This window comes from Lissotriton helveticus, chromosome 6 (genome assembly GCF_964261635.1).
Source record: "Lissotriton helveticus chromosome 6, aLisHel1.1, whole genome shotgun sequence".
In the NCBI taxonomy this organism is placed as follows: Eukaryota; Metazoa; Chordata; class Amphibia; order Caudata; family Salamandridae; genus Lissotriton; species Lissotriton helveticus.
The window spans coordinates 207,278,839-207,290,943 of NC_136067.1; the positions used below are offsets into that span (position 1 = coordinate 207,278,839).

A 12,105-nucleotide genomic window follows, 5' to 3' on the forward strand; every position below is an offset into this window, starting at 1 on the left:
CATTTACATACGTCTACAGCCTGAATGGCTGAACGGAATTACACCAAACTTGGCAAAATGGTACATCAAACCTAAGAGGTCAGGGAGAATCTACTATGCCCCCTTATGGTCATTTGCCCCTTCGCTTTGGCCTCCTCTTGTCTCTCGATCCTACCGAGAGACAAGATGGCGGCCGCTACGGACTGTTTGGAATGTTTACAGACGCCGGAGAACCAATCAGCTTCGCTTCACAAAGCTCCGTTGCGCGAAAAGTACGCGAACTGGAGCGCTGCCCGGTCTGCTGTTACAGATATATATCTTTTTTTAAACGTTAATTTCTCAAAATCCACTGTAGCACATATATTGAGACCTACAAAAGGCACATCGGGCTACCAGTCCCTACAATTTTGCCAAGTTTCGTGCAAATCCATTCAGCCGTTCGGGCTAAAAGTGAGGCCAACCGCCCTATGGAAAACTCAATGTTAAAAACACGTTTTGGGACCCCCCTTTTTTCTCAACCCCCCCTGGACGAACCCCCCCCCAATTTTCAGGGGCTGCTCAGAAACAAAATGTGCCATTTTCCTGAAAATTTCAGCCAATTCCGTCCACAAACGCCAAAGTTATTAGACATAGAATTTTCAAAAATCCCATAGAGAAAAAATCCTAACTATATATACCTACTGGCGACCGCCAGTAGGTAATATATATACCCAACCAAATATTGGTTGGAATTTTATATATTTGAACACATTATATATTACGAAAATGTTTTACTATTTACATTTCCTTCCAAAACATAAGTGCCTATGTATTGGGCCTGCAGCATTATCAGTAATATAATACTCTTGTAGCAACTGTATGCTTAATAAAAAAGGCATTGTACCTACATCATAATTTAAAGAGAACCCCATATGGTGTTTTCACTATATGCTACTGACTGTCGGATATTTCCTGTAATAAGTCACAAATAAAAGAGATCCATTCACCAATAAAATGTCCTTTACATTTTTTGCCTTATTACTTAGGTCTTATTCTATCTCACGGAGAGAACTGGAAGGTGATGAGAAGGTTTACAATAACAACATTAAGAGACTTTGGCATGGGAAAGTCAACTATAGAAGACAAAGTTATTGAAGAATGCAGTTTCTTGATACATCATTTTGATTCCTTCAAAGGTAAAGATTGTTTTCCTGCTAATATTAGCAAGTTAGCCTGAATAGACATTACATGAACCCAGTACTCCTGATTCACAAAACCTGATTCCGTGTAGGGGCATAAGAGCATTTTCATCATTGGTAGGGTACTCATCCAACCTAGTGGGGCCATCAACACTGTTCCTAAATTGTACTGAAGGAAACAGCTCACTGTCTCTTCTGGGGTGTGTTCATTTTCGGTATGGTTTGTATGATTAAACACGTCATCCCAATCCAGTATTAAGGGAATCATCTGTCTGAGGTAATCTCCTCACACCCAGACCTGCCTTTTTTCTCCAAATGTAGTTCTTCCTGAGAGGCAGAGACAAAAGAGGTAAATGCTTGGTAATGGCTATTGAGATTCCAGTCCCAACCCCTTTCTCAAGCAGCATACATCCATTGAATTAACATATTGCCTACTAGGGTCTTTGATATGCCAGCTGGTGCAGCACAGTAGCTTTGCTAAATTGCATTACAGCTGAGTCAGAAAAATATGGTATTTAATAAAGTATTGTTAGACCTGGCACCATTGGCGTGGGTCTCCCTACCTTTTTTTGCTGTTGCCTCATGTATCTTTGCTGGTGCTATATGCTTTGGGCACTGTGCCACTGCTGTCCCGTGCCAGAGTGCAAGTGCTCCCTACTGTTAATTAATGTATTGATTAGTGATTTCATGTTTGTCTGTTTGGTTTACTTGTCAGACCCTACTCTTGTGCACTGATTGTGCCCAGAGCGTGTAAATCCAAATGCTGCTGGTGGGCTTGCAGCACTGGTTGTGTCACCCACAGAAGCAGCCTGATAAAATGTGTCTGAGGTCAGCCATTGCAGAGCCTGCGTTCAGTCTAGTACTGTCATGCTGACTGGGCATGTGCACCCACGTGTCAGTCCCTAAATCTTCCCTTTTCTTCGTATCAGACACCCCTATGGTAGGCCCAAGGGCAGGGTGCATTGTAAGTATAAGGTAGGACAAGCCCTGATGTGTGTGGCATGTCCTAATAGTGAATTACAGCCATTTGCGTTGTTCACTAGTGCAAAGCTACCTGTTCTCCATAGGCCAGAATGGGCTGTTACAATTATTACATTTTATAATCCTAACTGACTCAGAGAACATGGTAGAAATTAGAGTTTAGTGTGCCAGAAGTTGGTTTTAACATTCTGTGTTTGCAAATGCATTACTTGCCTAACCTTTCAAGCGTACCTCTGCTAGGTTGTGTATTCCTTTGTCTGGATTTGTGAGTGACGGGCTAGGGGATTCCAAAAGACAGGATGGTGAATAGAGCGATCTGTATCTAGATGGGAGGGAGGAGTTGCACCTGAACCTGGAATAGGGCTGTGCCTGCCTTCCACAATGCTGGCTCCACCTCCTGAGGAGCGGCTGATGTCTCTGCCCTGCACACTGAAAAAAGAGAAGGAATCCTGTCAACAAAGTGCTCCAGGACTGGACTTGCCTTCCACAATGCTGGCTCTACCTCCTGTGGGGCGTCTGATGTTTCTGCCCTGCACTGTGAAAGGAGAGGGGAAGTCTGGTAAACAGAGTGCTTCAGAAGTGGTTTGGACTGGGCAAAGGCCCCTCTACCCTCAGAGAAAAAACAGATTTTGGGGTATAAATATTGGGACCCTGATCCCAAGAAATTAGATCACTTTGGACTACAAGAAGAATTCTTTACTGAGGAGAGGAACATGAGGAAACTGAGGAGAGACTATTCCCAAGTTGAAGTGCTGCTTGGGGGATTGGTCTGTAGTGGTTGCCTTACTGCCAAAGGAAGGAGAAAGGAACTTTGTGTACTTTGCTTTCAACTTGTGAAGTATCTCGCAGGGCTTGGAAAAAAGCTTGCCTCCTGCTGAAGTCTCAGGGACAACAGACTTCAACCCCCAGCTCCCCAGAGATCCTGTGGAAGTACCTGCTGCTATTTTGGGCCTTCTGAGGAACTGCATGTCGCAAGGAGCTGGAAGCGAGACGCAACAAGATCAAAGCGTGTTGCCATCACTGCTGCCACCGTCGTACTTCTGAACAAGGATGTTGCTGTGGGAGTTGTCGCACTGCACCGCATCCAGAGAAGCGTGCTGCAACAAAGAGGAAGCGTGTCGCCGCTGCCTGACATTGCACTTCTGAACAAGGGTGTCGCCGCTGGAGTTGTCGCACTGCACCGCATCCAGAGAAGAGTCTCGCAACAAGGTAGAAGCGGGTTACCGTCGCTGTGCCTGCCATCGCACTTCTGAACAAGGGTGTCGCCGCTGGAACTGTCGCATTGCACTGCATCGAGGAAAGTGCCTCGCATCCCTGGGAAGCTCGCCGACAGTCGGAGCTGCAGCCGTCGCATTTCTAAACAAGGATGTCGCTGCTGTAGTTGTCACATTGTGTGGAAGCTTCACGCATCGTGGTAGAAGAGTGTCGCAGTTGGAGCTGTTGCCGTCGCAATTCGGAACAAGGGTATCGCCGCTGCAGTCTACGCATCGAACCGAGAACTTCTCACATCCCCGAAGGAGTGTGCCGCATCTGGAAGATCTTCACGTCTTTATTTCTTTGTACCTGAACTTTGCCGCATTTCCCTCTCTGCGACATTGCTTGTCGTGGAAGGGCAAAGCAACAAAAGGTACATTGACGCAAAGTGTTGCATCTTAAGAACTGAACTAAACTAAGCTAAAACTACCATCTTAAAGTAACACTATTGTGTATTTTTGTCGTTTATGGTCTTGTGGTAAATCTATATAAAGTATACTTATTTTTTATATAAAACCTTGTGTGTAGTCCATCTGTAGTGTTGTCACTGGGTTACTGTATGTGGTCACAAAGGCTTTACACACTGCCTGTGAGATAAGCCTGTCTGCTTGTGCCAAGCTACCAAGGGGGTGAGCAACACCCTTACTAGCATATTTCTCTCATTCTGGATTAATATGCCAAATATGAAAAAGCCCATGAAGTTCCATAAAACCTAGAGATGAAAGGGAAGTAAAGTTGAATAGTATGTTAACACTGGCTTTCTCATTAAAAACTCTTCAACGGCATCATGCTTATAACAGAAATCTGCCTTTGGCCTTGCTCCTTTAGGTGACCAATGAACTCCTTGGTGACTCGCAATATCCATATAATGTAAACAGGAGGAACTTTTCACCATATATACATTTCCATATAATTAACAAACACAATTCAAAAACGAGTTATGTTTCTTGTTTAAATGTAGAACACCACTGAAATTCCCATGTTCGCACCACATATGACATGATGGGATACTGCTGAGGGATGTTGTTTCCCTGGCAATTTGCCAAGATGTGCAATATTTAACCTAATTTAAAACCTCATCATGAGTATTTTCAAGTTTTAAAAAAGTGATCAAAAATCAGGAGTGGTTTGACATCTAATGTTGGACTCCTTTCACTGCTTGGCACGTAGCGTGAAAGTGAGCACTGAAAGTGCTAATTTATGACCAGTTTCTGTCGCAATGTTGAACGGACCAGTGTCTTAAATTGTTGAACACCTTGAGCTGTAGTATTTTATCATCTTAGAAAATTGTTAATTTTTTGTTTAAATTGCTGCGTTAGACTGGAAATGTAGCACATTTTTCTGACATCTGTAAAATAAACAGCAGAATGTAGCACAATAATACAACACAAAGCAAAATTCCAAGAACAAAAACATAACAAAACTACAAAACACACAAAACAGAAAGTAGAACAACAACTAGAGTACAGCACAACATTAACACAATGCAATAGTGCAGCACAAAAGACAACAGCACTAATACACCAAAACCCTTCCTCTCCGCAACAAAATGCTGCCCACAAAATATGCACAAACATTCTAGTCGCACAATGCTAGACAGCCACAACTCTGTTTTCGTACTGCGGTGGTAAAAGCACCTTTGAACAGACATAAGTAATCCTTCCTGCTTCCGTGTACAGTTTTGTAAGATGCAAAAAACACAGTTGATGGACAGAATGTAGAACAATGTCATACATTCACCCCAGTACAAGGATCTGGGCCTAAATCCATCGTTTTTTTGCACTCCACACCACCCTGGGTTAGACACTGGCAATATGCAAATCAGCTCTGACCCTGTGCCTCATGGGAACAGTCCAGTCCAAACTACCAAGCCATGTCTTTCCAAGACCGGAATCAAGTTTTGTAAGAAACTGGTTATTAGTTAGGGAAAATGTGAATCATTCCCAAGTATTATGCCCAAAATCCTGTCAAATCCTACACACAACTTCAATAAGTAAACCTGGGTTCAACCCCTGGTAGCTATGGCACAGAACAGACAGGCTTAACTCAGGGAAAAGGCTTTCAAGCATTTTTTAGTACCAACACAATCAAAAGGTCAAAATAAAATACAATGAAAAGGCTGACAACCAATTTCTAAAATTAGAGAACAATTTCAAAAGAACAATGCGTACAAAATAACTAAAATCCAAAAAGGGCACCCAGAAATATGCAGTTTTAAATGTTTTGGGGCCAAAAGTGCCAAGAATAAGTAAAACATCAAACAGAAGTCACTGTTTGTAGTTGACCGGGACCTAGATAGCCTAGCCATGATCGAGTGGAGGTGGCATACACCAAGCAAATTCATTAAGGTCAAAGATTTTATCTTCTGACTTAGGGGCCAATTTAGATGGCGGTCAGTTGGACTGCCACCTGCTATTGCGGCAGTCAGAAGACAACCCCACAAGCAGGCAATGGTCCAACTGCTGCATTACAATGCGAATGCCATGCTGACAGTCATAAAGTGCTCCTTATCATGGTGGCTTGTGCTGCAGCCAAGCAAAAGGGCCGCAGCACAAGCGACCGTGATACGGAGCACCTTCTGCACCTCCTGCACCTCCATGTACCGTGCGGCATGCACCATGTCATGCAAAATGATGCCTTGTGTTACTCTGCACCATAGAGACATTTCCATGAGCACTGGGTCTTTCCATGCAACATTCATGGATTTTGACACATTCTCAGATTTATTGGAAGTGGTACAGCTGGGAATGCACCAATACCTTACACCTGTCCAGGTGAGGTGTAATGGGGGGGGGGATATATCTATTTCGCCTTATGTTAGCCTCTTTCTATGTGTGGTGCATTGTGAAGCCCACACAAAAAGAGAAATATACCTCTCAGGATTGTTTTTGTGCAAGAAGGTGTCCCTAAAAACGATATTACTTACCTGATATTTCTGCATCTCAATTATTTGTATCATGATATTTTTTTCCGATATTTCTGCAACTTGCTATTTCTGGAGTTTAAAGAGAGGTTTATTGAAATTATGAATGGGATATATTCATTGAAATACATATGAATACATCATTGGAAAATGTAAACCTAAGAGGGTGATCAATAAAAACAGGTATAAGGGGGAGGAAAAAAGGAGAGGATTTAAGTACAAATGAAATAATTTTGCACAAAAAGCATAAAAATATATAAATACTAGCAGCCCGTCCCAACAGTGTCCGGGTATGAATTGCTGCGGGCCAGTAGTATATTGTTTTGTAGGATTTCGTTTTGATAGCATTCCTTATCTGTGACAGGCCTGTGAAACGCTCCGATTCACGGTGCACTGCTGATGCACTTAAGAGTGCGCATTCAGTAGTGTGTGAACTCGAGTTTCCCTACTTTATTTTTCCTTGCAATATTATATAGCGCGAACTCGACAACATGGCATGAGCACAATTTACATTACAGAAGAGCACAAATTAATTTTTGGTAGGCACGGGGAGACAAAGCGATTTGTCTGGAATCACAGGATGTTGAGCTGATGCCGAGATTCGAACGTAGCTCCCCAGCTCTAAAGTTCGCAATTCTAGAAATTGTAGCGGGAGGTGTGTCTAAAAGTGTATGTCGGTGCTGGCCATCAATGAGAGACCTGTGCATTTTTCAAATGAGTGGTGAAAAAATATGAGTATGTTGCCCGAGATGTGGGCCGCCATGCCACCAATGTACTTACCGGGGGATGGTAAACACCCATTATTCCGCAACTTTCACTCCGCATACTTTCATTACGAAAGTACCATGACCCTGCAATGCCGTTATAACGCATGGCATTACATTTTATATGCTTTTACCACGCATACATTTACAACGAAATTCATTGTAAATGCATGAATGGTAAAAGCATGTTTTTTTTTATGTTTGGATAAGGTAAGTATGGGTATAGGGGTATATGTTTTGGGGTTCTGAGGTCTATGTTTTGGGTGTTTGGGTATTTTAAGGGTTCAGATATAGTTTTGGGTTATGGGGTACAGGGGTAGTTTTAGGGTTTAGGGATAGGTATGGGTTTTGGGGTACAGGGGTGTTTTTAGGGTTCAGGGCTAGGTTTGAGTTTTGGGGTACAGCGGTATTTTTAGTGTTCCGGGGTAGGTTTGGGTTTTGGGGTACAGGGGTATTTTAAGGGTTCAGGGCTAAGTTTGGGTTTTGGGGTACAGGGGTATTTTTAGGGTTCAGGGCTAGGTTTGGGTTTTGGGGTAAAGGGGTATTTTAGGGTTCAGGGCTAGGTTTGGGTTTTGGGTTACAGGGGTATTTTTAGGGTTTAGGGATAGGCGTGGGTTTTGGGGTACATGGTATATTTATAGAGTTAAGATGGGTTAGTGTTTAAGGGTGTTGGGGTATTTTAATGAGTAAGGGTGGGTTATTATTATGGGTGCAGAGGTATTTAAAGGGAGCAGGGTGGGATTAGCACACGATATGAGACATGGCATGAAGGGCGGAACGTACCACACGCCCCCAGCGTTTGTCATGCCCCCTGCACACGCCCACAGCACAACGCAGACACGCCCACAAGGGACTACTTTGCTGGCGCGGTTCTTTTACATTTTAAATGTCTATGGTGGGCGTCTGCATAGCCTATGTCCTTCTGCTGCAACTGCCCTTTCCAACGCTGTATTGGGTGTTGTGATTGGTGCTGTGGTTCCTGAGATTACCCGCCGCAAAGGTTTGGGCTCTCTCTTTATTATATTAGTATGGATAAATCAAACAGTAATGGTTAGATAAGAAATACATTGCAAGATAAAACGGAATCAGGGGGTTAGAGGTGAGAGAGTAGAAAATCTTTTGGCATAGTCATCTAAAATCTGAGTTCTTGCCATTTCAAAATAAGAGATATAGGCTACATATAGGCAGTATCCAAATTCAAATTCAAATTAAAATGTATTTATTTATTTGATTTAGTTCTCTACTGAGAACAACACATAGATTAATAAAACAATAGGATTACATTTAATAGTCAGGTAATTTATGAACGCTTCACCTAATACAAATTTCAAAAAGTTGTAAAAATTTTTAACATATTATAGCATACAAGTTCATTGGGAGGGAATTTAAAAATTGAAATCAGACTCTGTACATTTGTAGAATTACACTTTGTTTGAACTGGTTTTAACAAAAAATGTGTCAGGTCTTGAACTCCTCCTTTGCAGAGGTCACAAAAGCTAGTGGCATTATTGTTATTTGTCCATTTACAGGTAAAAGATTTGAGAGGAAGTATCTCAAACCGAAGTAAAATCATACAACGCCGGGCACCGTGTGTCAGAGTGTGAGAAAGATATTGTTGTGTTTGTTTGAATTCGATTGACTCAGCATATAACGCATAACATTGTAGTTTTGTGCATGCTGAAAATCGAGATCATAGCTGATCCTTGGAGTTAAGTGTTTTAAAAAAAGTTTTAAATGTGCCGGGGTCCAGGTTTTCAGTAGATTAACTGTACATTCAGTATCCAATCTATGATTGTAGAAGACAGTGTACCACCATGCTTTTGATGACAACTGCTTAGATAATTTACAATGTTTTGTGATTTGTTGAAAGGAAACTGCCAACAAATGGTCAATTATTTGCAAATTAATTGAAACAATAGCCCACACAGCAGCAACACTTTTTAAGAAAACATTTAAAATAGAATAAGGAGTATTCAAACAAAATAAGAAATTAATTTCACCCAAACTTGTTGCCAGAAAGTGGAGACATAGGGAAAGGAAAAGATTAAATGTTTAAGGTCAGCATGTTGTGCAGAGCATGTCCAGCATGTGTCCAGAGTATCTGGAGGTATCCTATGAAAAGGAGCAGGAGTTCTAAAAAGTCTAATATAAACAAAAAATTGCTTGTGTAGTATTAGCTGCATGAGACGATTGCCTAATCTTGATCCGAATCGGTTTCAATTTAGAGAGAGGCAAGGGAACTTGAAGGTCATTTTCCCAAGAAAGTTCTATTGGAGATTTGGGACCATCACTAATTGTATGTTGAAGGAATTAATAGATAGAGGAGGCTTTTGGATTTGTATTTAAAAGGTTGGTTAATGGAGGATTGTGGATCATTGTGGGCAGGCGACAGATTAAAATGTATAAATGCGATATGATATATCATAAGAGCAGAAATTTATGACAAGAAGTAGACAATAAACTAAACATTGTGGAAGCTTCTGAGAATGAAATCAAAGAATCATTATTATACAATTGTTTGACCCAAAGTAGCCTTTAGTTTGCTAAGAAGGCCAGCAGATAGGTATATTATTTAGGGCCAGATGTAGGTAAAACTGAAATACTGAGTTCTTAATAGCAAATTTTACCGATTCGTAATTAAGAACTCGGTATTTCAGATGTAGATAAAAAACAAAAATTAAAAAACTGTAAAATTTAGTGATTCAGTAAAAATCGCAAAAAAATTTACCGAATCCCAATTACCAAATCGGTATCACCAATTCCTTAATACCGATTTGGTAATTAGCAAATCCAGTATTTTGAAAAATTGCACATTGGTGAATCAGTCAATCCTGTGCTTCCTGATGTCCTCGTAAACCTGGAAGTGGCCACACCCATGCAGCTGAACTGATCCTGAAGCTGTTGGAGAGGCAGGGAGAACAGCAAACAACACAGGAGCAGCATTTCTAAGTTCTTGCTAACACCCCAGACCATAAATGGACTACCAGGAGAGGGAAAAAGGAGGCAGGAGAGCGCAAAGTGAAACACAAATTCAGTGAGAGGGAGCTCGAGGTGCTGATAGAGGAGGTGATAAAGGACCATGATAAGCAGTTTGGCAACATTTTCCTGCATGTCCCTGAATCACAGACGAAAGAGGCAGATATGGCTGGTTATCCAGGAGAGGATGAATGCCATTGGCGTAACCCAGCGCTCAATTGAAGAACTTGAAAAATGCTGATATGACCTCAGAAAACGTGCAAAAGAGAGGTTGGCTGATAGACTTAAGCAAGCCAAGCAGACAGGTGGTGGGAGACCTACAGTGCCTGTACCAACTGCCCTGGATCTTTTGGTGGAGTCTGCCCTCCAGCTGGAGAGCGTGAGTGGGGTTGGAGATGCAGACAGCTCAGCCAGAGCTGGCAACATGCAAGGTAAAATGCATGCACAGAATGCTGTGCCCCCCACTCCCTAACCCCAATCCACAATCCCCAATGAGGCAGTATGATTCCCACTCCAGTACATGCTTTCCTAGAAACCAGCAATGCATTATGGGAGATGCAGTCAGAAGTAACACATATCATACCAGTCAGTCCACTGAACCCAAAGGCATGTGACACACATCAGCAATTAGCAAGCAGAGGACAGTCAGTTTGATTGGTAGTCATGAAATGTATTATTACGCAAATGCTGCCAGACAAGTGTACAAATGTACATTCTGTCTCCACAGGCGAGCCATCGCGCAAGCCTGCTGAAGGGGACACAGGAAAGGCACCCAGGCTAGACAACACATAGGAGGAGGAGGTCTTGTCACCTGCAGAACATACACCACCACCACCAGCACCATCACCACCACCACCACCACCATCACCACCGCCACCACCACCGAGAGCCAGGAGGCATACAGTGGCTAGACTCCAGCAGATGGAGGTGTCAGAGGAGGACAGCATGGGAGGCCAACATTCCATGCTGGCAGAGGATGACAACAGTGCAGGCACACAGTCCCCAACCGAGCACGCCCACACAGATGTCAGACGCCGCAGAGCAAGGGCAGCCAGTCCTGTTGCACAGGGCGAGGATTCAAGCGTATTCGCCGGTCTAGAGGTGAATCTGCTCAAGGTACAGCGCCTGCAAGGTAAAGCAATTAGATCAGTGCAACGGCAGATGGTCCACATGAACAGACACATGCTGGAAATTAAAGAGGGCATAAACAGTATTAACACTACTGTGACTGAGGGCATGACTACACTAAGGCAGTGAACTGCCTCTCCACTGCCACCTCTGTGCTCTGCAGGCGCTCGGTGGCTATGAAGGAGGAGATGGCCCACTGCAGCCGTGATGTGGCAAGGGGGCTGGTCACAGTGACCAGTGCACTCGAAGTGCTCCAAACCAACCAAATAGCCACTACAGGTGCAGGGGATGGGGGGGATAGTGAAGAGGCAACAACCCGCAGCAGCATCACACCCCCGATACCCGAGTCCAGGAGGCGCAGCGAACGGCACAGCGCTGCCACAGGACAGACTACCAGTGAGGACAGTGTGCCCAGGGAACGTGGCATTGCTGCGCGTGTGCGCAGGAAATAATGATAGCCATCACCTGGCATTGTGAAATGGGTGATGTAACCCATTTAGGCTTTGGAATGTCCATAGAATATTGGCATGGCATGTTGAGGCCTTCATGTTGTGGCGGTGTGCTATGCTATTGCCTGAGTCAAAGTTAATAAAACACTCTCACTCAATTACAGTTACTGGCGGTGTCTCCTTACTTACTCAGAAATAGTTGTGTGTGATCTCAGCCCGTCTGTGTCCCCCATCTGGTGCTGCTGCCACACCTGCTGTGCTGTGCTCAGGCTGTGGATAATCCTCATCCTCGTCCTCAGAGTCAGTTAGTTCCACTGCTGTTCCTTTCTTTGTGGAAAGGTTATGCAGCATGGCACATGTTACTATTATTTTACAGCAGACAATGAGGCGGTACTGACGTGCACCTCCATTTTTGTGGAAGCAGCTGATCCTGCTTTTGAAGAGTCCAAATGTGCGCTCCACAACATTGCGCG

At 43.3% G+C, this 12,105-nt stretch overlaps 1 protein-coding gene across 2 annotated transcripts in view; it reads left to right on the plus strand.

Moving 5' to 3' along the window:
- LOC144762426 (cytochrome P450 2K4-like) overlaps positions 1–12,105 on the plus strand; it is a 613,835-nt gene that overhangs the window by 358,378 nt on the left and 243,352 nt on the right. The window contains exon 3 of one of the 2 annotated variants that reach the window (XM_078647607.1): positions 1,005–1,154. The exons of the other annotated variant lie outside the window; for it this stretch is intronic. Coding sequence (XP_078503733.1) covers positions 1,005–1,154 — 150 coding nt within the window. The remainder of the gene's footprint in view (positions 1–1,004; positions 1,155–12,105) is intronic. 2 annotated transcript variants of the gene reach the window in all.